General features: G+C 45.2%; 1 protein-coding gene, 1 long non-coding RNA gene and 1 pseudogene across 32 annotated transcripts in view; 2 read left to right on the forward strand and 1 right to left on the reverse strand.

Annotated features, from left to right (window-relative positions):
• Nucleotides 1–20,185, forward strand: part of Mapkap1 (mitogen-activated protein kinase associated protein 1) — a 218,188-nt gene that overhangs the window by 148,437 nt on the left and 49,566 nt on the right. For 24 of the 30 annotated variants that reach the window (NM_001290625.1, XM_030249988.1, XM_030249984.1 and 21 more), the window contains one exon: nucleotides 7,848–7,955. The exons of the other annotated variants lie outside the window; for them this stretch is intronic. In NM_001290625.1, the coding sequence (NP_001277554.1) occupies nucleotides 7,848–7,955 (108 nt within the window). The remainder of the gene's footprint in view (nucleotides 1–7,847; nucleotides 7,956–20,185) is intronic. 30 annotated transcript variants of the gene reach the window in all.
• Nucleotides 3,246–20,033, reverse strand: Gm34178. 2 transcript variants are annotated; one of them, XR_866151.3, is made up of 3 exons: nucleotides 19,628–20,033; nucleotides 13,257–13,547; nucleotides 3,246–6,125 (listed from the first exon to the last, which is right to left on the reverse strand). It is a non-coding gene; the product is annotated as a predicted gene, 34178 (long non-coding RNA). The 2 variants fall into 2 exon arrangements; XR_374271.4 differs by lacking the exon at nucleotides 19,628–20,033 and having other exon boundaries at nucleotides 3,246–3,619; nucleotides 5,991–6,125; nucleotides 13,257–17,103.
• Nucleotides 9,766–10,635, forward strand: Gm13408 (predicted gene 13408; annotated as a pseudogene).

Below are 20,185 nucleotides of genomic sequence, written 5' to 3' on the forward strand. Positions count from 1 at the left end.
TAATGTAGGAAAAGAGCTCTCCTTTAAAAAAAAAAAAGAAAGAAAGAAAGAAAGAAAAAAAGAAAGAAAAAAGCAGGGCCAGCAGCTGGTTCTTGTTAAGTGCCTGCTAGAATCTTGAGTTTGACCCCTAAGATAGCTGCCCACTCTGGCTTCCCTGATACCCATTCCCACCCAACCGCTTCATCCATTTCTGAGCTGATAAATCATCTCAATGATTTTGTTTGTTTTAATCCAAAAAAAAAAAAAAATCAAAAACTAATGTGGGCTGTAGCCTAGGGGGTTAGACCACAGGCCCTGCTCAGACACACCTTTCTCAGCCTGACCTCACCACAGGCTGACTGGTCACTCCATAGTTGACTTTCCTGCTCTGCAGCAGAGATGATAACAGGGTCTAGGCTTGTAGTGTTGTCTAAGATTCCAGAAACCCTCAGGTGTTGGTCACGGCCGTGTTAGGCCCTAGGAATACTTCATTGACTTGTTCTCAACAAGAGCGGGATGATAATTTTGTCAGGTTTGTCCAGCAATGTGTTAACATTTAGGACGCCCTAGTTTGTGGCAGGCATTGTGTTACGTATATCTTAGATTATTGCATGCTGCTCTAGACCAACTTGTTTTCTCAGTGTCAGACAGGAGCCAGATCTGAAACCTATATTTTAATGCCAGGCCCCTTGTGCCTCCACCTTGAGGAGATAGAATCTCACAAAGGCTGGGAAACAGCACACAGAAGGAGCTGATAAAGACCATCGAGAGCCTGTGCTCCCAGACTCCAGGGCAGCCTAAAGAACGGCGTTTGTGGGCAAAACAGGCCACCCCTCCTCCTTGGTTAGGTTCTTTTCCTCTCCAAAGAATGAAAGACTAGAGTTTGTGCCCTGTATGTGCTCTAAAAATTAGACATTTGCCAGCCTTTGTCTTTAATTTCTGATTCTAGCTGACACTTTCATTAATGGTCTAGCACAAGCTTTCTGTCGACTAGAAGACTACTGTGTAAAAGTGGTTTTGCTGTCCTATCAATAATGGTCATAATTTCCCCAATACTCTCATCAGCAGTGAATTGAGTCTTGCAGCAAAGAAATGGAAACCCCAGTGCAGTGGTTGAAAGTGATTTGTCTTGTAGACGGCGTCTTCTTTCAGTAAAATCAGGTCAGTGTGGCGCTGCTGGGCCAGATGCAAGCCTGAGACAAATGAGTTGGAGGAAATTGATCATTTGAATCCTTGTGTTGTTTTTAGCTATAGTCACTTTTTCATATCTCCCTTTCTTTATCTCCATCCTTAATAAGCTTTAACTGGTGTGCTCATCAGGCAAATTAAATGTCTCCTCATTAGTTTGAGGCAGGCCTTAGATGAGTGAAGAATGCTCTGCCCACCTGCAGGACTGGCCTTCCTGTCACAGATTTGGGGTGGGGTCCATCCAACAGTGGGGTTTATGCCTGTCCCCATTCCCCTTCACACCTGGCCAGCCCCCAGCTGGGGTTTGTTTATCACACAGACTGGCCCCTTGACCAGTCAGCTCTTCATTGCTATTGAAAGTTAATGGGGGCAAAATTGCATTCCCAAACATTTGAACCTGAAGTGGCCAGGGCAGAACTTGGTTGATCTCTGGTGATCGGCTCAATTTAGTTACGATTTTTTGCCATTAGGCTAGGGCTGAGTGATGGTGATTTGGTTGAGGCCAAATGTCTGAAGAAAATTGGCTCTCTGATAAGAGTGCTGTTATCAGAGGGGGCTACCTTCTCATTTACATTTAGATGAGTATTGATTATTTATTTACTCAGAGAAGTGAGATTCGTTTCCAATCTTATCTTTCTCGTCTCTGCTTGTCAGCAGAAAGAGAGCTAGAGCCCCTGACATCAGGCCAAGATAACAGCACTTTGTAGCAAAGATAAAAGTTGGAATGCGCCTTTTTCTAGTCTTGACTGAAAGGATAAGTTTTAAAAATTAGAACTGATGGGTCGTGCTTTCAAAACCTTTCCTGAAGGTTCTGCAGTTTAACTAGGCAGGAGAATTGGATGATTGGAACAGCTCTGGCCTTTCTTCTTTTGTAATAGGAATTGTGTTTAATTTGATTATATTGGGCTGTTTCACCAAGAGCAAATTGTGTATTGGCTCAGACGAGGCTAAAGTGTGACCTCATTGCCGTGTCAGCTTGTTCTTATTTTATCATCTAAATTCTACATTTTCCAGTCTCAGTCTCGGAGTGGCATAAGCTACAGTGGTCATCACTTGAGTGTAGTCCTGTGCTTACATTAAGTCAAGCCAAGGATGAGAGCTGCCCCCCAGAGGAAGCACTTTGGGATGGTTGGTTCTGTGTCTGCACTCCAATGTGGATCCTATTGACTTGTCAGCAATGGCTTTAGCTGTGCGAGTCTCTCGGAATTGACCTAAGCAGATAGGTTTGCATGGTGGTCTTCCTCCACCAGCCTCTTCCAGTATAGTGTCACCAGGGGAATCTCCCCAAATAGATGGTGTGTCACTCCACACTGTCCTGGTAGTGTTTGTTGCTGTGAGAGAAACTCCAGGTTTCACCAGTGGTCTACCCCAGTTCTACATGTGTCCCCAAATTGTCATGGCTTCTTCCTAGTTGGATTTCCTAGAGTCTGCACAAGTTCTTCAGGACTCTAGAGGAGTTTGCTTCGTCAACCTTACCCCAGGCTTCGAGTCCTCCCTGGAGGCCCAGATCAGATATTGTCCCCACAGGGAAGAGCAATGATCTGGGTTGACCCCACTGCTGATCCCACAGCACCTTGTTACTGCCTTTGGTAAGAGCAACCCTTGTTCTGGAATTCATTTGGTGAAGTGTCTCCACCGCCCCATCCTCCCTGCAGGATGGGCTGGGCTGTTCAGAGAATGTTAGATGGCTGTGGATGGTCTTAACACAAGGTCTTAGCCTTTGATTTCTGTGCTGTCATGGCTTGTGGTGTTAGTTCTGACATTTACTCATTTTCAAACCATGTGTAGCAGCTGAGAGGCTAGAAAACTAGGAGTCCTGGCTACTGAGCAAGTCTCGAATCTTAAATGCTGTCTATAGTATCAAAGCAAGGCTTTTAAAAACTATATACCCTCTCCTCCCCATAGATGTGGTCTGCCATGAGAGAGATCTACATTGGTACCAGCATTCTTAGCCTCCATGTGTCTCCCTATGATGTGTTAGCCTGTTGTGCCCCATGGCTAGGGCTCTGCTGCTCCCTTGACCACATTTCTGGTTTAGCCTTAGTAATAATAGCTCTGTTGCCTAAGCACATTGCCAAGGGGAGTCTTTATTTGTCTCACTTCATTCTCACAGCAGACTTCTGAGCAAAGTTCTGTTGGACCCATTTTACAGATGATTAAGTAGTGCACCAGAATGCACAGCTGACAGTACCTCTTGTTCTGAAGTACAAATACTTGCCTTCCAGTCCTCCCTCAAGGCCCAGCCTTGCCTCTTAGCTGATTCTTAGTTTTTTCTGAGTACAAAAAACTCTTTAAGGTGGTGAGTGGAACATAGTTGACATGAAGATGTAAGCATGGGCTCTTGACAGTTCTTTCCCTCCCGTGGACCAGTCCACTGTGTGAAAGGAGACGGAGAATACAGGCCGAATGGCAAGGTGTCCTGAGTCACAGCAGTCAGGGTCCACCCTGCGTGCTACATTGGACAAAAGGGAAAGAGAAAAGGTAGATGCTAGTAACCGGTTTTTGCCAACTTTGTGATGATACAAAAGCAACCAGGAACTCTGGGGAAGTGCCACATTCCATAGCACCAAGGTCTTCAGAAAAAAGACACAAGCTAATGGGCCATAGGACGACTTCCCCATCTTCAGCCGGGCATAGGCGCTTGCTTCCCATTGGGTGTCAGCTCCAGCTGAGTCTCAGCTGCCACGGAACCATGAAACCTTTTATGTTTCATTCACGAGTCAGAGAGTTCAAGAAAGCCACACTGTACATGTATCCCCAGCTGACAGATTGTACAGGTTTTCTTTGAAACTTATATGCTGGGATGTTTACCTTGGGTTTATAAAACCCTGCCTGTGTATTGTAGCTTGGAATTTCCTTAAAGTGCCAGAGCGGTGTTTTGTTCCCAGACCATTCTGTGCTATAGCATTGCTACAATAAATACATCATAGGAATGCCCAACCAGGTTCTTGTCACTGCAAAGTGACTGCTTCCCAGAACCTTCTCTTTGTGTTCCCCTTTGCTATGCACCAGAGGGCATGTAGCTTCAAGCAAAACTGTGACATTTTAAAACCTTTTTTTGCAAAGGTCGGACACTGCCTTGAGAGCCGTGTACTGTTTGGTGTGAGTCCTCTTCTGTTGCCTGAAATCATGTCTTTGGCAAAAGCACATTCGTAGAAGCTGACCTCGCAGCTTGTCGTTTTTAAATGGCTTCCTAGTTGCTGTTCTTTTCTTCCGTGCAGCTTTAGGAGGCAGACACAAGGTTGATGAAGATGTAGTCTGATCATTGTTTACTAAGAGGTCAGTGGGTCATCATGGCATAGAGAGCATGGGCCTGGACCTCAGCAGCACAGGTCCCAGTCCCACCACTCCCCGAGGGCCATGCAACACATTCTCAGCTCTTAGTCCCAGCTGATTGCATGTTAAATGAGGTTTGCTCCTTACTTCTCAGGGTATCTGAAACATAAGTGAAGTGATCTATAGGAAAGGCTACTCAGTCCTTGGGGCAAAACAGTCCTTGGAGTGATGGTGGATGATCGGAGTTACGGCTCTTTACTCCGGCTGTGATATAACACCCTGACCAGAGACAGATTAAAGAAGGAAGTGTATTTTGACTCATGGTTCCTAAGGGAAAGAGTAGTAGCATCAGGGAAGGCATGACAGCAGGAGCAGGAAGCTGAGAGGTCACATCTCAGTGGCACACGGGAAAAAAAAGGAACCGGAAATGGGATAGGGCTATAAATTCTCAAAGCCTATCCCTAGTGATGTACTTCCTGCAGGAAGGCTCCACATCCTGAAAGTTATGTAGCGTTCCGGAACAGAACCACTAACTGGGGACCATGTGTTCACATACACGAGGCAGTGGGGGACATGTCTTACTCAGACCCCACAGTCATCCTGTCAGACAACAACTCTTGGCCCGTGGACTCCTCACACAGCCCTCTGAGGTTGGTGCTGTTGTCATGCTTCATTACAAATTAAGAAACAACTGGAGGTTCAATAAGTTGGCAACGTCATAAACTAAATGACTCAGCCAGGATGTGGACCAAGGTTGTTGAGCCCAGCTTAAGCTGTCTTGCCTCTCACTTGGGTCAAAAATGCTCTCAGTACATGGAAGCTATTGATGTGGCTTTTTTCTGGGATTGTGTGTGAAAGTTTTCCTCTGCAAGATCTTTTATCTAATCTCCTGGTAAGTTAGGTCTTGAGTTACATCTTCAGCAAAAGAACCTTACCCTCCCCAAAGCCAAGACCCATCAGCCTCTCACCAAGTTCAGAAATGGTTTGCAGCTTGTTCCTTCCTAGGGATCAGTAGGGGCACACAGAGCACATAGCAACTTCCCGACCAATTGAGAGCGATAGGAAAGTTCTTAAGAGAGGTGGGTGTGAGCAAGGTGGCCTCGAAGACCTACTCATGTGATGGAGGAAGAAAGGTGGCTCCTCCGCTGCCCTCTGGTTCTCACACACTGGGCCCACAATGTACGTGTCATCACATAGCACAGAGTTTTGTTCTGTTTGTAATGAAAGAAAGAAGGCCCCTCTTTGTTGGGGCCTGTATCACCATGGACCAGAGCGCAGCCTCAGCTCAGGGTGTTGGTCAAGTTCACTAAAATAAATTATTTTAGATCATTTTCATTTTGAATCTATATAAACCACAAGTTAAGTGATTCTGAACCAGATAAATCTACAAATCTACAAAAATCTATATTTATGATATAAGCTGTGGCCTCTGTAATTGGCGAGTAATTTATAGTTTGCAGGAGGAAGAAAGGCTCAAAGGTCCGGAATGATAAATTCAAAACCCCAAAAAGACCTTGGAACTTAATTCCCCTCTTCGTACTTCTTACCTTGTGATCTTGGGCAGGTTTTTTCCTGGGTTGTGTCTGTGAAGTGGGCTGCTGAGGTTGCCTTGCAGAGTCCAGTGGGAGCAGAATGTGAGTGCTTGGCACATGATGGGCTGGTGGTGGAAACTAGAGAAAGTCCTAAAAGGAACGTGAAGACACATGCTGTTTTTAATAGAAAGACTTGAACAAAGGGCATATCACAGTGGCAGGGAGTTGGTCTCAGAACGAGGGGCCCTTACTTAGCTCCTCTCACTTCCCTGATCTCTGCTTCCCAGGAAATTGCAGAGAATGGGAATTCAAAGCAAAACAAAACAATAACAATAACAAAACAACAACAAAGGGAAAACAACCTGAAATTTCCTCTGTGGCAGCCAGGCCTTGGTTCCCCGTGGCCAGGAAAGGAGAGACAGACATGCAGGCCAGCTGCCTGCTTGAGAAGCCCAGCAACTGGGGAATCCTCAGAGTACCCATGCCAGGGTACACAGTGACTTAGGATGAAACTTAATAACAGATCTGATTCAATTAAATTATTATATGTGAAAGGCTCTGCCAAGTTCCACACTTTGTGGTATAAAAAAAAAAAAAAAAAGACATAGTAAGAAATTGGAAACATTTTAGGTATATGCAACATTTTAGATTATAAAAAAAGTCTTTATTATATAGAAATTTGAAAAATACAGGAAAGCACAAAGGAAAAATAAAGCATACATAATCTCATTATTGTAACATAACTACAGTTCACATTTTAGAAACAGCTTCCCTGTGTGTGTATGTATGTGTGTATGTGTGTGTGTGTGTGTGTATATATATATATAAGTGTTCTCTGAGAACACCATTGCTACTTAGGTTGACAAAAAAATTATGAATAAATGTGTAAAATGTTCTGCTATCTTCTTAGATCTGCCATAACACTTAGGTGCATGGGGTGGGTAGTAGAATTTTTGGATACTAGAACACGAAACCACGTGTCTCTAATGTCCACAGTGTCTGAGTAAAAGCATGAACAACTAACTGATGGCTGCTACCTTTCCCTTACAAACCCAGAGCATGAGATTCACCCTGTAACTTTCAGGGTTTTTATTTCTTTGACTTTTTGAACTATCATAGAGTTCTACACATGCCTCCTAATTGTAACTGATTAGTATGCTGTGATGATTGTGCATAAGTGCCTTGGCAGCAGTGCCTCCTCTGGAGCTGGTGATTCCTAAGCCAGGAGAGTGGGTGGGCTGTTTGTTTGTTTGTTTGTTTGTTTGTTTGAGACATGGATTCACTTTGTAACCCAGGTATCCTAGAACTCACTGTATAGACCAGGCTGGCCTCAAACTCACAGAGATCTGCCAGCCGCTGCTTCCTGTGGGTTTTATCCATGTCATTTTGGACACACCATGCACATTAGGAAAGAGGTCCAGAGAGGAAGGAAGGTAGCCTGCTTCACATCAAGAATGAGGCAATCATATGTGCCTCCAGTTCATTTTGACTCAGACATCTTTTAATTTATTTTATATATGTGAGTACACTGTTGCTGTCTTCAGACACACCAGAAGAAGGCATCAGATATCATTACAGATGGCTGTGAGCCACTATGTGGTTGCTGGGAATTGAATTCAGGACCTCTGGAAGAGCAGTCAGTGCTCCTAACCACTGAGCCATCTCTCCAGCCCTGACACAAACATCTTACCTGGTCTGAGAAGAGCTGACTAAGAACAGGGTGAGAAGAGCCAGTTTCTGCCATCTTGGATAGTTACACCCTTGGGACAGACACTACTGTTTTCCTTTGGCTTTCCCCAGTGTGTGGTAATTTCTGAGTGTTACTTTCACCATTTCAGACATCCCCCTCCTCCTGCCCCTTTGATCTTCCAGGCCCTCAGTACCGCCTGGAGAAGCAGAGTGAGCCTAACATCGCTGTGGACCTGGAGAGCACGCTGGAGAGCCAGAACGCCTGGGAGTTCTGCCTGGTTCGCGAGAACAGTACGTTGGCTGCCTCGCTCTGTGCCGCTTTGTCTGTTGCAAACATGCTTAGGAGCGATATGTTTGAGAGTATTTGCTGGTCTGGCTTTCCTACACAGACAAAAAGTGACTGTTTTCCAAGGCAGACCACAGCCTTTGTGCTAGAAGTGTGTCTCAAAGCAGAATGATAGATTCTGTGCTATTTTGTAGTCTGCATCCTGTTTAGCACTGTGTGACTAATATTTTGCTCTTGAACTACATCTTCCTAATTTTGGAACTCTGGAAATGGCTTAGAAACAAGAGGCCCTTTCTCAGGCAAAGGCTCTTTTGTGTATACAGCAATGGGCCTGGTCAGTGTCAACTGCTTAACATCATGTTTTAGAGAAACTTAACCACTTGACTATTCTAGGCAGAAGGCGTCGCAGTGACTGCAAGTGCCACTGTGAGAACTAAATGCTTTCTTGTCTCCAGAGTTTCTGAGTTGTGAGGTTCTCTGCTAGATGCTGAACAGGAGGAGATAAACTGCCCACGGCCAGTCATAGTCCAGACTCCTCCTGCCTGAAGTGCTTATCCCTTCTTCTTACTAGCTCTGTCTCAGCTTAAAGTCACATCTGCAGAGATAGCCCTGTCACCCAAACCTGGTCCCTGCCACCCAGATCTGCTTCCTGCAACCCACCTGGTTCTTTCCTCACCTGGGCACCAGAATACTACCACAGAACGTTCTGGTTTTTCTTCATGGCATTATTTCTGTTACTTATTTTGTTCAATAACTAGCTACTGACTGCCCCTCCCATTGAACTGTAGGCTGCAGAAGCATGCCTGACCCATACTGGTTCCTCATTAGCTCAGCAGTCTGCTAAAGACTGCACCCTCTAGGGGCTCAGGGAAAACAGACTGGATGAGTGACTAAATAAAAGATCTTTAGTCCTGCACTGCCTCTTAACTCAGATCAGAGCCCTTGGTTATCTCTTCTGGAACACCATGCACACATTTACCAAGAAGGGGAAAGGCATTTTTGACATGCAAAACAAATTCTCAAAGATAAAGGTTGATGGCCTTACCATCTGCAACTGGTTATGAGAATCCTATGCAAAACCATGTGAAATTAAAAATTAGTGTTGCCTAAGTAGCCTAAAAACACTTTAGGCAAGTAGTAAATATTTATAAATGTGTGTTCCTATCAAGAGTCTAATATACATGTATCTTTATCCAATAATGATGTTCTCCCCTTATCAAATAAAGCAGGTATCTCAGAAATATTCTTCCTGGTCTGGGGTGGTGCTGGGCACCTGTTGTCAGCACGTGGGAGGCTGAGGCAGGAGAGTCGACAGTTCAGGGTCACTATCGGCTACATGAGTCTAAGGCTGGCTATGGTACATAAGACGATATCTCAGCAAAAACAAGTAAAGTTTCACCATGGGAGAATCTGAAGGTGGTGTTGCCTCAGACACTGGTGACAGCATTGGAGTCTAGTGTATATGATAGTTGGATATATCAAGAGGCCTAAGAATGTTCTACACAGAATTTCTACTTTGGGGAATCTACCTTAAGAAAAAACCTAAAATGCAGCAAAGATTTCTGTACACTTCTGTTTTTCACAGTCTTGTTTCTGACTATCCCCTGCATTGGGGATTTATGCAGTTTCATGATATACTGACTGACCACAATAAAATTAGCCTAGAAATCAAGAAAAGGGAAGGAGAAATCTATATGTGTTTGGAAACTGAGGCATAAGCTTCGGAGCCTGTGAGTGAAGCGAGATAGAGGTAAAAATTAGAAGATATTTTGATAAAATAATAACAGTGCTGTATGTTAAAGATTATGATGGCTGGCCCTTTTGGCTCTCCGGTCAGCACCATGGCGGTTGGCAAGAACAAGCGCCTGACGAAAGGTGGCAAGAAGGGAGCTAAGAAGAAAGTGGTCGATCCATTTTCTAAGAAAGACTGGTACGATGTGAAAGCTCCAGCCATGTTCAATTCAATATTAGGAACATCGGGAAGACACTAGTCACGAGGACTCAAGGAACCAAAATTGCCTCTGATGGCCTCAAGGGTCGTGTGTTTGAAGTGAGCCTTGCCGATCTACAGAATGATGAAGTTGCATTTAGAAAATTCAAGCTAATCACTGAGGACGTTCAGGGCAAAAACTGTCTGACTAACTTCCATGGTATGGATCTTACCCGGGACAAAATGTGCTCCATGGTCAAGAAGTGGCAGACCATGATCGAAGCTCACGTTGATGTCAAGACGACCGATGGGTATTTGCTCCGACTTTTCTGTGTTGGCTTCACTAAGAAACGCAACAACCAGATAAGAAAGACATCCTATGCGCAGCACCAGCAAGTCCGCCAGATCCAGAAGAAGATGATGGAAATCATGACCCGAGAGGTGCAGACCAATGACTTGAAGGAAGTAGTTAATAAACTGATTCCAGACAGCATTGGGAAAGACATAGAAAAGGCTTGCCAGTCCATTTATCCTCTTCATGACGTCTTTATTAGAAAAGTAAAAATGCTGAAGAAACCCAAGTTTGAATTGGGCAAGCTCATGGAGCTGCATGGGGAAGGCGGCAGCTCTGGCAAAGCAGCTAGAGACGAGACGGGTGCTAAGGTTGAGCGAACTGACGGATATGAACCGCCAGTCCAAGAATCAGTGTAAAATCCAGATTTTTAATGGTGACAAATAAAAAGTCCTATTTGTGAAAAAAAAAATTATGATGGCTACAGCTGCATGTAAGGAAGTGCCTTAGCCCTCGGATTGATGAATTACAAAAGAAACATCATAGACAACGCATTCAGCTTTAAAAGAAATAGACAAACAGAAACAAAAAGAAGCATAAGAGACTAAAAGGAGACAGCAAAGATCAGAAGGTGTTGAGCTAGAAAACTCTGGAAGGACTCATAAAGTCAGGAAACTTCTGTCTAAATGGATCAAAGTTAGGAAGAAAAACACCAGAGAAACATCAGTAGTAACATTGGTAGTAACTGGCGTGAAAAGGAGACACACAACAGATCCCACAACCCTTAAACATATAGCAAGGGCTGTATGTGTATGTCTGTATGTGTAAATCCCCTTGCCCATGGAGAGGCGTGGGAAGCCAGTGCTTCACCCCTCTGCCTCCTCATCACTCTCCCTCATCTTTTGAAGCAAGGTCTCACTGACCCTGAGCTCGGGTTGGACTGCCTGGCCCAAGGCCCAGGGATCCCTTTGTCTCTCAACCCTACACTTGCACCGCTGGCACTTTGCCCACTAAAGCCATTCCCTTTGAAAAATTCCACTGTGGAAATTTTGAAAATGTAGATGAAAAGAATGAATTCCTGGAAAAGGTGAACGTAATTAGCACAAGAAGAAAAGTGGATGTTCTGATGGATTTTGAAGTTAGTTAATGCTTGAAACCTTACACAGAGAGAACTCAGGCAAGCAGTGATGGGACACTTGAGAATACACAAGCCCACTCACACCTGCCATTCCAGAGAGGTCCCTGGAGCTTATAGAAGAAATGAGGCAAGCAGCCCCTTGGTAATGACCACCACACAAGACAGAAACCTTTCAGACCAATCTTAGAAAAAGAGATCCAAAAATTCCAAACAAATCATTAACATAACAAACTAACATACCAACATTTTATTACAATCACACTCCACTGCCAAGTTGGGTTTACTCCAGGGTGCAGAATTGGTTTAACATTAACCACACCTAGACCGTGTAATTTGCTGCATAATGGTAAAGGAGGTGGGAGAAAAGTATGTACAGAATTTTATCTATCTGTCTATGGTTTAAAAACAAAACCCTAGTCATCCCATTTTACCAATGAAGACTGAGGAGCCAGATGCTGCCTTGAAAGCCTGCTCACTCAGAGAGGTAGAGAAAGCACGCAGCTGACCTTCCTACTCCACCAGTGTGCCAGAAGGAAGAAACCCTTCTTCTCCACTCCATCTTCAATACCGCTCAATGCAGAGACCTTTCTTTGTGTTTCCTTGGTGTTCACTCCCAGTCAGCTGGGTGCTTGCTCCCCCTCTTGGCCTATTGTTGACTTTATTTAGCTCCTGGATTAAAGGTATGTGTTAGGGCAGAGCCACACCACAAGGTTTTTTCAGTAAATAACACAATCTTGGGGTTCATGGTGTGAGCAAATATCCTGCAACTGTTTGTTTGTCTATCATTTCTGCCATTAAAAGTTGTGTTTAGGGACTAGAGAGATGCCTTAGTAGATAAGAGTACTAGTGTTCTTGCAGAGAACCTGCAATCTCAGAGCAGTCTGTAACTCTAGCCTCTGCCCCTCAGTGCACCTGTACACACGTGTTTGCGTTCACATACACACACACAAGTAAATAAAGTCCAAACTTATTTAAGAAGTAAGTTGTGCCTAGCAAGTTTGGCCTAACGTCAAGGGAAGAGATGTCAGGAGTGCACTGTGGTACATGCAGCAAAGTTCATGCTTGTACCAAAGTGTAAGAATTCAGTTTCACTTCTCTCATTCTCGTTCTCTTCCCAGTGATAACAGTCCCTTTCCAGGGGTGGTCTGTGTACATCCATATGCAGATGAGTAGCTGTGTGCATATTCGAGTACACACACTCATATTTGTATCCCTCCTTACAAAAAGAAAAGCACAAATGGTGACTTCCTACATTGCTGTTTTATCATCTTAAGTGATAGCTGTAGCTTACTCTGCACAGATTGGCATTCTCTGCATGTAAATTCATGTATTCCTTAACTGCCACTGTTACCCTGAAGCTTATTATGATTCAGATTTTGTTTTTGAGACAAGACACCCAGGTTTCTTGTATTAAAAAGGGGAGCAAAGGTGTGAGGATTAGTGAGTGACATTTGGCATCTCCACCCTAGCTCTTGCTCCACAGCCAAGCAAAAACACGAGTCCGAACTGTGCAGCTTTCTTGAGCCCAGTACCACTCTCCCCAAGGCTTTGTCATGTGTTCCAGTTTTGGAGTTCTGAGTCAAAACTACTAGGAATGAGGAAAAAAACCCACCGGTGTTTGCAAACAATAAAGGCCAAAAGCAGTCAGAGTTTGATGGACTGTTTTGACTTAGTTGTATAAAATAGAAGCAAATTATGAAAAGCAATTGATTTTTTTCATAGAAAAACATTTTAAAAATTAACTAGTGATCCCAACTAACTAAGAACTATAATTATTCTTCTCTACTAGCCATCTACTAAGAACTTGGATCAACATAACAATATTTCAAAAATTGGTTTGGTTTGGTTTGGTTTTCACTGTTTTGGTGTGCTCGGTCAGGCCTGGCACATTACCCTTCAGAACTATGTTCAAAGGGAGCCAAGTGGATTCATGCATTACAGCAGACCTTGGAGGATGTGCTGTCCGGTCGGTCCATGGCTTCCTGTGCACGCCGTTCATTACTGTGAGAGCACCAGCGTCTTCTTGGAGCTGTGAGCAATTTAGCTGCCCCCATGTTGCTCTCAGCAGGAGTCATTATGTTCTCTCTAAGGTTCCTAGGATGGTAGCTGGTGCTCACTTATCATCAGGGAGTGGTGGTTGTAAGAAATAACGGTAGTGCAGCTGTCTGTGGCTGGTAGAGCATTGGGTACAGGTGGAGAGGTCTGGAACCACAGAGATAGAGAGAGAAGAGAGTGACCTGTAATGGAGGACCAAGAGAAATTAGAAGCAGGTGCTTTCTGCTGCACCATAATGAGGTTCAGTTTATAAGTAATGTCACTGGATTGAAAAAGCCATAACATAAACAGTTTTTCTCCAGAGGAGGAGTAGCTCATGACATTTTTAAAGCAGTCACACCCCACAGTGTCTTACAGTTGGTTATTGAGGCCTACTGTTACAGATTCTTGCACTGAACATTTTCCAAGTGCTTCTTCGAATTTTCCAAACTCTCCTACGGACATTCTCGTTGTGAGGAGACTTTCCCAAAGCTAGCCAGCTAGAAACCACAGAGCACCAAAACCTGTAGTCAGCACTCTGATTCCAAAGCCCACTACTCTAAGGTAACCTGAATTTCAGATCCTGAGAATGGTTGTGGCGATTGATTGCCTTTGTACTCTGTGAGAGAGAAACTTGCAAATGAACTGATGTGACAAGTTTCTGCCTTGGGACTGAGAGCTCGCATTTGTGCTTGGAACCTGGCCTAGATAAGACTCTTGTGATGAGCCAGAGTCCTTGAGCTTTCCAGTTTGGATCCTTGTCTGATAATCTACCACATCCTTCAGCCAACTGTCTGTTCGAAGCTGGAAGCAGACCAGGAGGAAGCCGCAAGTACATCCCACGGATGGTAGCAGAAGACTCCCATTCTTGTTCAAGCTTCCAGATAAATCCTGGCACCAAACTGAGCCCCAATTTTCTCTTCTGCCAAATGCTCTGGGTGACCTTTCACACTGATGAAATGTAAGTCTCATCCAGGGCCTTAAAAGAAAGGAACAGCTTCATCCGTAGCTTTGAGATGGGAACTCTGGAATTCCTCCTCATCGGGACCAAAACATGCCCAAGATTAACGTGGCTTTGGGGACTGCCTAGAAACTGCCAAGCACTGTGTCATTATCACTCCCTAGGCTGCTATCATAAGAGTTGAGCACTGTGCTTTATGGGTTGTCACTAGAGCCAGGTTGACCCTAGGTGAAGTACTTGCAGCCTCAGACATAAATGACACCTCTCCTAGACTCAGTGTCCTGTGCAGATGCTTTGTGAAGATGGAATAATATAGAATCACACTTGTAACCTTTTAGGCAAGTGTGCTCAAGGAGGAGGAAACTGGGGCTCTGAGAGAGAAAGTGATTGGTTAATGTTTTATGAATATCAATGAGGAGCCTGGTAAACCAAGTGTGTCTTCCTCCATTAACACTACCGAAAAACCAAGCCTCGTTCCTCTGCTGCTTCTGTTATCTATGGAGAGAGGCCTCGGTGGCGCCAGTTCCACATCCTTCAGCAGGGATGTGCACACCACTTCCAGCCTTCCCTCATTCCAGTAGCTTCCTGAACTTAACTTCCTGGAGTTTTAAGGTCACACAATGGATAGTCCCCAGGTAGACTGTGGTGGAACAGATGAGCTTCAGGACCAGCGAGGCCTCATTTAGTTGCCCCCCTAAAGACCCAGGAGAGCAACTCTTCTAAGCCTGCTGGGACCCCTGGCTGCCACATCCTGGACTTAGAGTCTCTTCCCCCTCCATTTGACTCTACTTAGTGGATTTGTCTGCTGCAAGCTAGACTGCAGCCCCATCACCCTGGACAGTGACCAGATCTGAATACCCAGTCTCTCATTACCCTGAGGGTCTGTGTGCCCAAGGAAAGATCTCTCTGCTAGAGCAGGTTTCTCCAGGCTTAGACTTCACTCCGATCACCAGTGAATGAGAAAGAGAAAAGAAAAAAAAAATCTGAAGGAAAGCTGTTGGAGGTCTTTGAAGTGTTTCCAGATCCTTTTGTGTTGCTTATTCACAGCAGGCCCATTCCTCCTCCCCTTTGCTCTCTGCGGGGCCTGGAGACTCCCTGGTGGTTTCTCTCTGCTGGGGAGGCTTTGCTTTCTTCTGTTACAAATTACTAATCTCGCCTGTTTCTGTCGTGTTAGTTGAACTAAGGGCTTTAAAGCTCCTTCATTAGACCGCTGCAGTACTCGTCAAATACAAAGGGAAATGTGATCATGCAAATAAGCTCTGTTTACAAGGAGCAGTGACTTGTGGTACCCGTGGTCCATATTTCAGGGTGACTTATTGCTGAAAGGCAGTTGCTTGTCTGGCTTGGGGGTAGGTATTCTCTGTAAGGAATTTTCTACTTGATGTTGCATAACAGCTCCTTGCACACGAAGAGAATTTAAATGAAATGGAAGTGTTACCGCACAGTTCCTGGCCACCTCTTGCTGTCTGTTAGCAGAGGCCAGTAGGTCCTGGGTTGTGTGCAGGAGAAAAGGAAAGGTGTCTGGTACTACTTTGTCACTTGGGTGAATCCTCTGTGAGCCTTGTTTCTCCATGGGATGACTGTCATGGTGACCCCACCATGTAGGGCTGTTATGAGGTGTGGAAGCAAATGACACAATGTGGTAGAAGGTCATGGTGATAGTGAACCAAAGTGCACCAAACGCCCTGTCTCAGAGCCCTCCTAGTACTTCTTAGCACTTCCACAGTTCCTTTGGCAAAGGAGGAGTGGACCCCCTGGGGCTAAAAGCTCTGCTGACCTCCATAGGAACAAACATGTGCCCTGTCCATGGGAACTTTTTGAGTAATGAAAGCTTCCATTGTGCTAAGAACTTCCACATGAATTGACTTTTTCTCTCTCCCCCTTTCTGAAACCCTCCCCCTTTTCATTTTATCATTAGGTAGTAATTAGTATTCAAGGGAAATTGGTCTTAATATATTAAAATTGGTTAAGTGCATTTAGACCTGTACCACAGCCAATGTCTTATTGGAAAATGTAATTGGGGACTCTGTGTATGTAATTAATTGAATTACAATTAAGAACTTTCATTAAGCGATACACTGGTACATTAGAGCAGAAAGGAAACATGTTTGACGAGCAACAAACCCTGTCTGGGCTCTAAGTGAGGGCACAGAGCTTCGCTGTCTTCCAGTCGGTTCCTGGCCCCAGAATGTGCCCCGCTGCCCCCAGTAATGGTTTTGGTAATGCATCAGGTGACATTCCCGCAGTGGCTGGATGGGAGGTGGGTTTCCTCCAGTGGTATATTCTACTTCTTATTCCAGAATCAGGGAGAGAGCTGCCTCACTGTTGGTCAGATTTTCCTAGTCCATAGGTGTTCTGCTGTGTAAACTGTCCAATGTTAGCATCCAAGAAAACCCCATTACTGTCTTCGTGTCCTGAGCAGAAACAAAGATACCTTGGAGGAAGGAGGAATGGGAATTTTGCCAGCTTAACTTGCAAGCAAATCCACCATGAGCCCTGTGTCACACACCCTGAAGATGGTCACACTCCAGCTCTAAAGGGCAGTTGTGTTCATGTTGAATGTGTATTTGTTCATTTGTCCTTTACAGGTGAGCACTGTGCCTTAATCAGGTTTCCATTGCTGCAGTGAAACACCATGACTAAGAAGCAAGCTGGGGAGGAAAGGGTTTTATTCAGCTTACCCTTCCATGTTGCTGTTCATCACCAAAGGAAGTCAGGGCAGGAACTCACACAGGACAGGAACCTGGAGCTGATGCAGAGGCCATGGAGGGAGGCTGCTTACTGGCTTGCTTCCCCTGGCTTACTCAGGGATGGCATCACTCACAATGGGGTGGGCCCTCCCTCCGTGGTCACTAACTGAGAAAGTGCCTTACAGGTGGATCTCATGGAGGCATTTCCTCACCTGAGGCTCCTTTCTCTCTGATAACTCCAGCTTGTGTCAGGTTGACACAGAAAAGCAGCCAGTACACATTGGATCTTGGTTATGATCAGTGACAGCTATAGGGTTAAAGATTGGGCAGCAAAAGACTAGTTGTGATACACTGGAGAGACATGGGAGGGTGAAAGGCAGTGAAAAGAGATTTACCCAGTGTGGCCACAGCAGGAGGAGGAACAAATAAAGAGATTCAGAGACGCCCAAGTCTGCTTTCAGGTGCTGAGAGGCTTGGGTTTAAGTGGAGGGCAAGAGGAACGGAGTCCAGTCAAGGTATGGTCCTGCCCATCGTGGCTCAGCTCTGGTCCCTCCAGCAAGGTGCTAAGATAAAGTGCTATGATATTGAGGGTTAGTTGCCTCCTTAGGCTGAAGCCTCACCTCAACTGAATGGGAAAGGGCTCTGTCCTGCTTGCTTTTGCTCTTATAACTCAAGGGGACTCAAAGAAGTCATTCACCTCTGTCCCCTCTGTCAAAAGTCCACACAAAATGAAGACAGACGGGCGTGTGCTTTTGCTACTTGGTGGGCTCATGTGAAGAGTCAATATGTTTATTTAGCAAAGGCAGCTTTTGAGTGTCTTTCTAGAGGAATAGGCTTCTTTGAGGAAAGTGAAAAATGAGTCAAACAATACTAGAGAATGCCATAAGCTAGACACTGCCCCTCTGAAGTCTCAAGACAGGAGAGTGTGCTTAGCACTGGGAGGACCACCCTGGCCTGAGCATGAGAACAGGGTAAGCCGAGGGCTAGGCGGGCCCCTTCTGTCATCTGTTCTCATCAGAAATTCTGCAAGCCTAAAGCTGCTGCTTTCTGACCACCTCATAAAGCAAGATTACCTTGATTTATTGAGGGAGAGCTGACACCTCTACGTGGGAAGTCCTCCAGCACACTGCCTCTGGCTCCAGGAGTTCAATCAATTAAACATTGTGACAGCAAGGATCCCTACTCAGACTGTAGTGTATCCTATATCCTACTGTGTGATCCTGGTGGCTTTAAAGAGAGACGGTAGAGGGGTCTGTGTGTGTTATAGTATATCACCTATTGATCGTTTTTAGAGACCAGCGAAAATGACTAGCAGCTGAAGGGAAGTGTTTAATAGAGGGGAAGCTTTGGGCTTATGGGACTTTGGGGACTTAAACAGCTTCTGGGAGAAAGTGATGGATGCAGAGCACTAAGGAAGAGTTTTCTCCACGACTCACTCAGGCGTCCAGCATCAAGTCTGCCTGGAAGAGAGACATTAAGTCTTGCTTCTGTTTCCTTTGTTCCAGTGGGGCAAGTATGTTCATAGTCCGTTTCCTCAATACAGTTATGGCCTGTGGAGTTGTCCAGCTCCGGCCCATTGAAGGAATGCCTTTACCCAGAGGAAGTCAGGCAGTGGGTACACAGGCCGTTCAGTTGCTGGCTCAGCTTTCACAGATGTAGGACCATGGACCCTGAAGGCACATTGAGCCTCATTTTTCTCACGTGTTGGAGGAGGATAACATCTGACTTAAAAGAACTTTGGGAAATGAAAGGAGATCACGTGTCCATAGTGCTGAACATGTAGCATCTACTATAGTATGTATGTATACACACTGAATAACTGCCAGGCTAAATCCCTGTCCACCAAGCACCCCTCTGTTGAAGGGTCTGGATGGCATGGAGAGTTCAGTAGACTCAGGTGAACTCCCTGGGTGAGTGAGGTCTAAGCCTCAGATTCTACTAACCACAGAACTTGTCAGATCAAAGCTTATGGTTACATGAGCTACTGGCAGCTTTTGTTGAACATCTACTGAGTACCACATAGTGTGGAAGTAGCCTGCCTGCAGGAGTGCCTGTACACAAGGAGGCCACAGATGTTAATATGAAAGAGCCACAATGAGAGCCTTCCCCTGATCCCTACAGGTTATAAGAGAGAATCAAGGAAGGCTCTATTGAATGGACTTTGACCTATAGACGTTTTTGAAGAAGGGATGCCCTCGCTACATGGTACAAACTGAGCAGAGTCCAACTTGGCTAAAGCAGGAATGTTTGGGGACTGGAAAGGATTGCAAGATTTTGAGTACAGTTAAGGGAACTGAGGATGGTTTTCCTTCCCCAGTCAGTTCCTTGCACAGCCATGCTCTCCTGTGTGCCAGAACTCCCTCCCTTTAGACTCCTTTCCTGTACGCCCCATCCTTCTCCCTCCTTCTCTAGCCACAGGCAAGCCCTTACTCTTCCGAACGCTCACTCACTCTCTGCACAGTTCATTGTTTGCTTGGAATTCCTACTCTTTCTCGCCATCTGAGAACCTGCCTGCTTGTTCTCTGTGCGGCTCAGCACCTCCCTTGTGCTGCTTTTTCTGGGTTGGAAGAAACAGGTCATCAGGATTTGTCATGAGAAATTGAAAGGCAAGGGTATGGGAGAGAACACTTACCTTCTGGTTAGGGTCCAGGCTTTACAGGAGACTGAAGTTGCTTTAACTTGCACTAGACTAGGCCTTTCAGACCCAGTCTGAGAGCCACTGAGCCAAAAGGGTGAACTTGAAAGTCCTGTGTAACTTGCTCTGTGGATACAGAAGCCTGCCAGTAGCAAACATCTGAGTCTATCTGAGCTTTGACTTAATGACTAGTGCCTACTTGTTTGGGGGGGAAAAAGCCATGTGCCTCTAAATGTTTCCCTTGATGCCTATAAAACCACCCGTATGAAAGACTTTTTGAAATGGGGAATTGTAGTTAGGCTTGGTTCTTAGCTCTGAGAGCAAACTTACTCCTGGAATGTATATAGAAGCTTTTAGCTGAGTTTGTTGGCTGGGCTCAGCACGTGCGGGGCTCAGTTCTCATACTGCTTGTGTTACAGCCCCTTTGCATGCTTCAAAGTTACTGAGGGTAGCTGGGCTGCAGCTTGGTATGAGAGCAGATGCTTAGCCCATTTAGGACCTCAAGTTCAGTCACCAGCACCAAAGGACCTGAAGCAGGAGGATTGAGAGTGCCAG

The sequence above is a fragment of the Mus musculus genome, chromosome 2 (genome assembly GCF_000001635.26).
Source record: "Mus musculus strain C57BL/6J chromosome 2, GRCm38.p6 C57BL/6J".
NCBI classification, from domain to species: domain Eukaryota; kingdom Metazoa; phylum Chordata; class Mammalia; order Rodentia; family Muridae; genus Mus; species Mus musculus.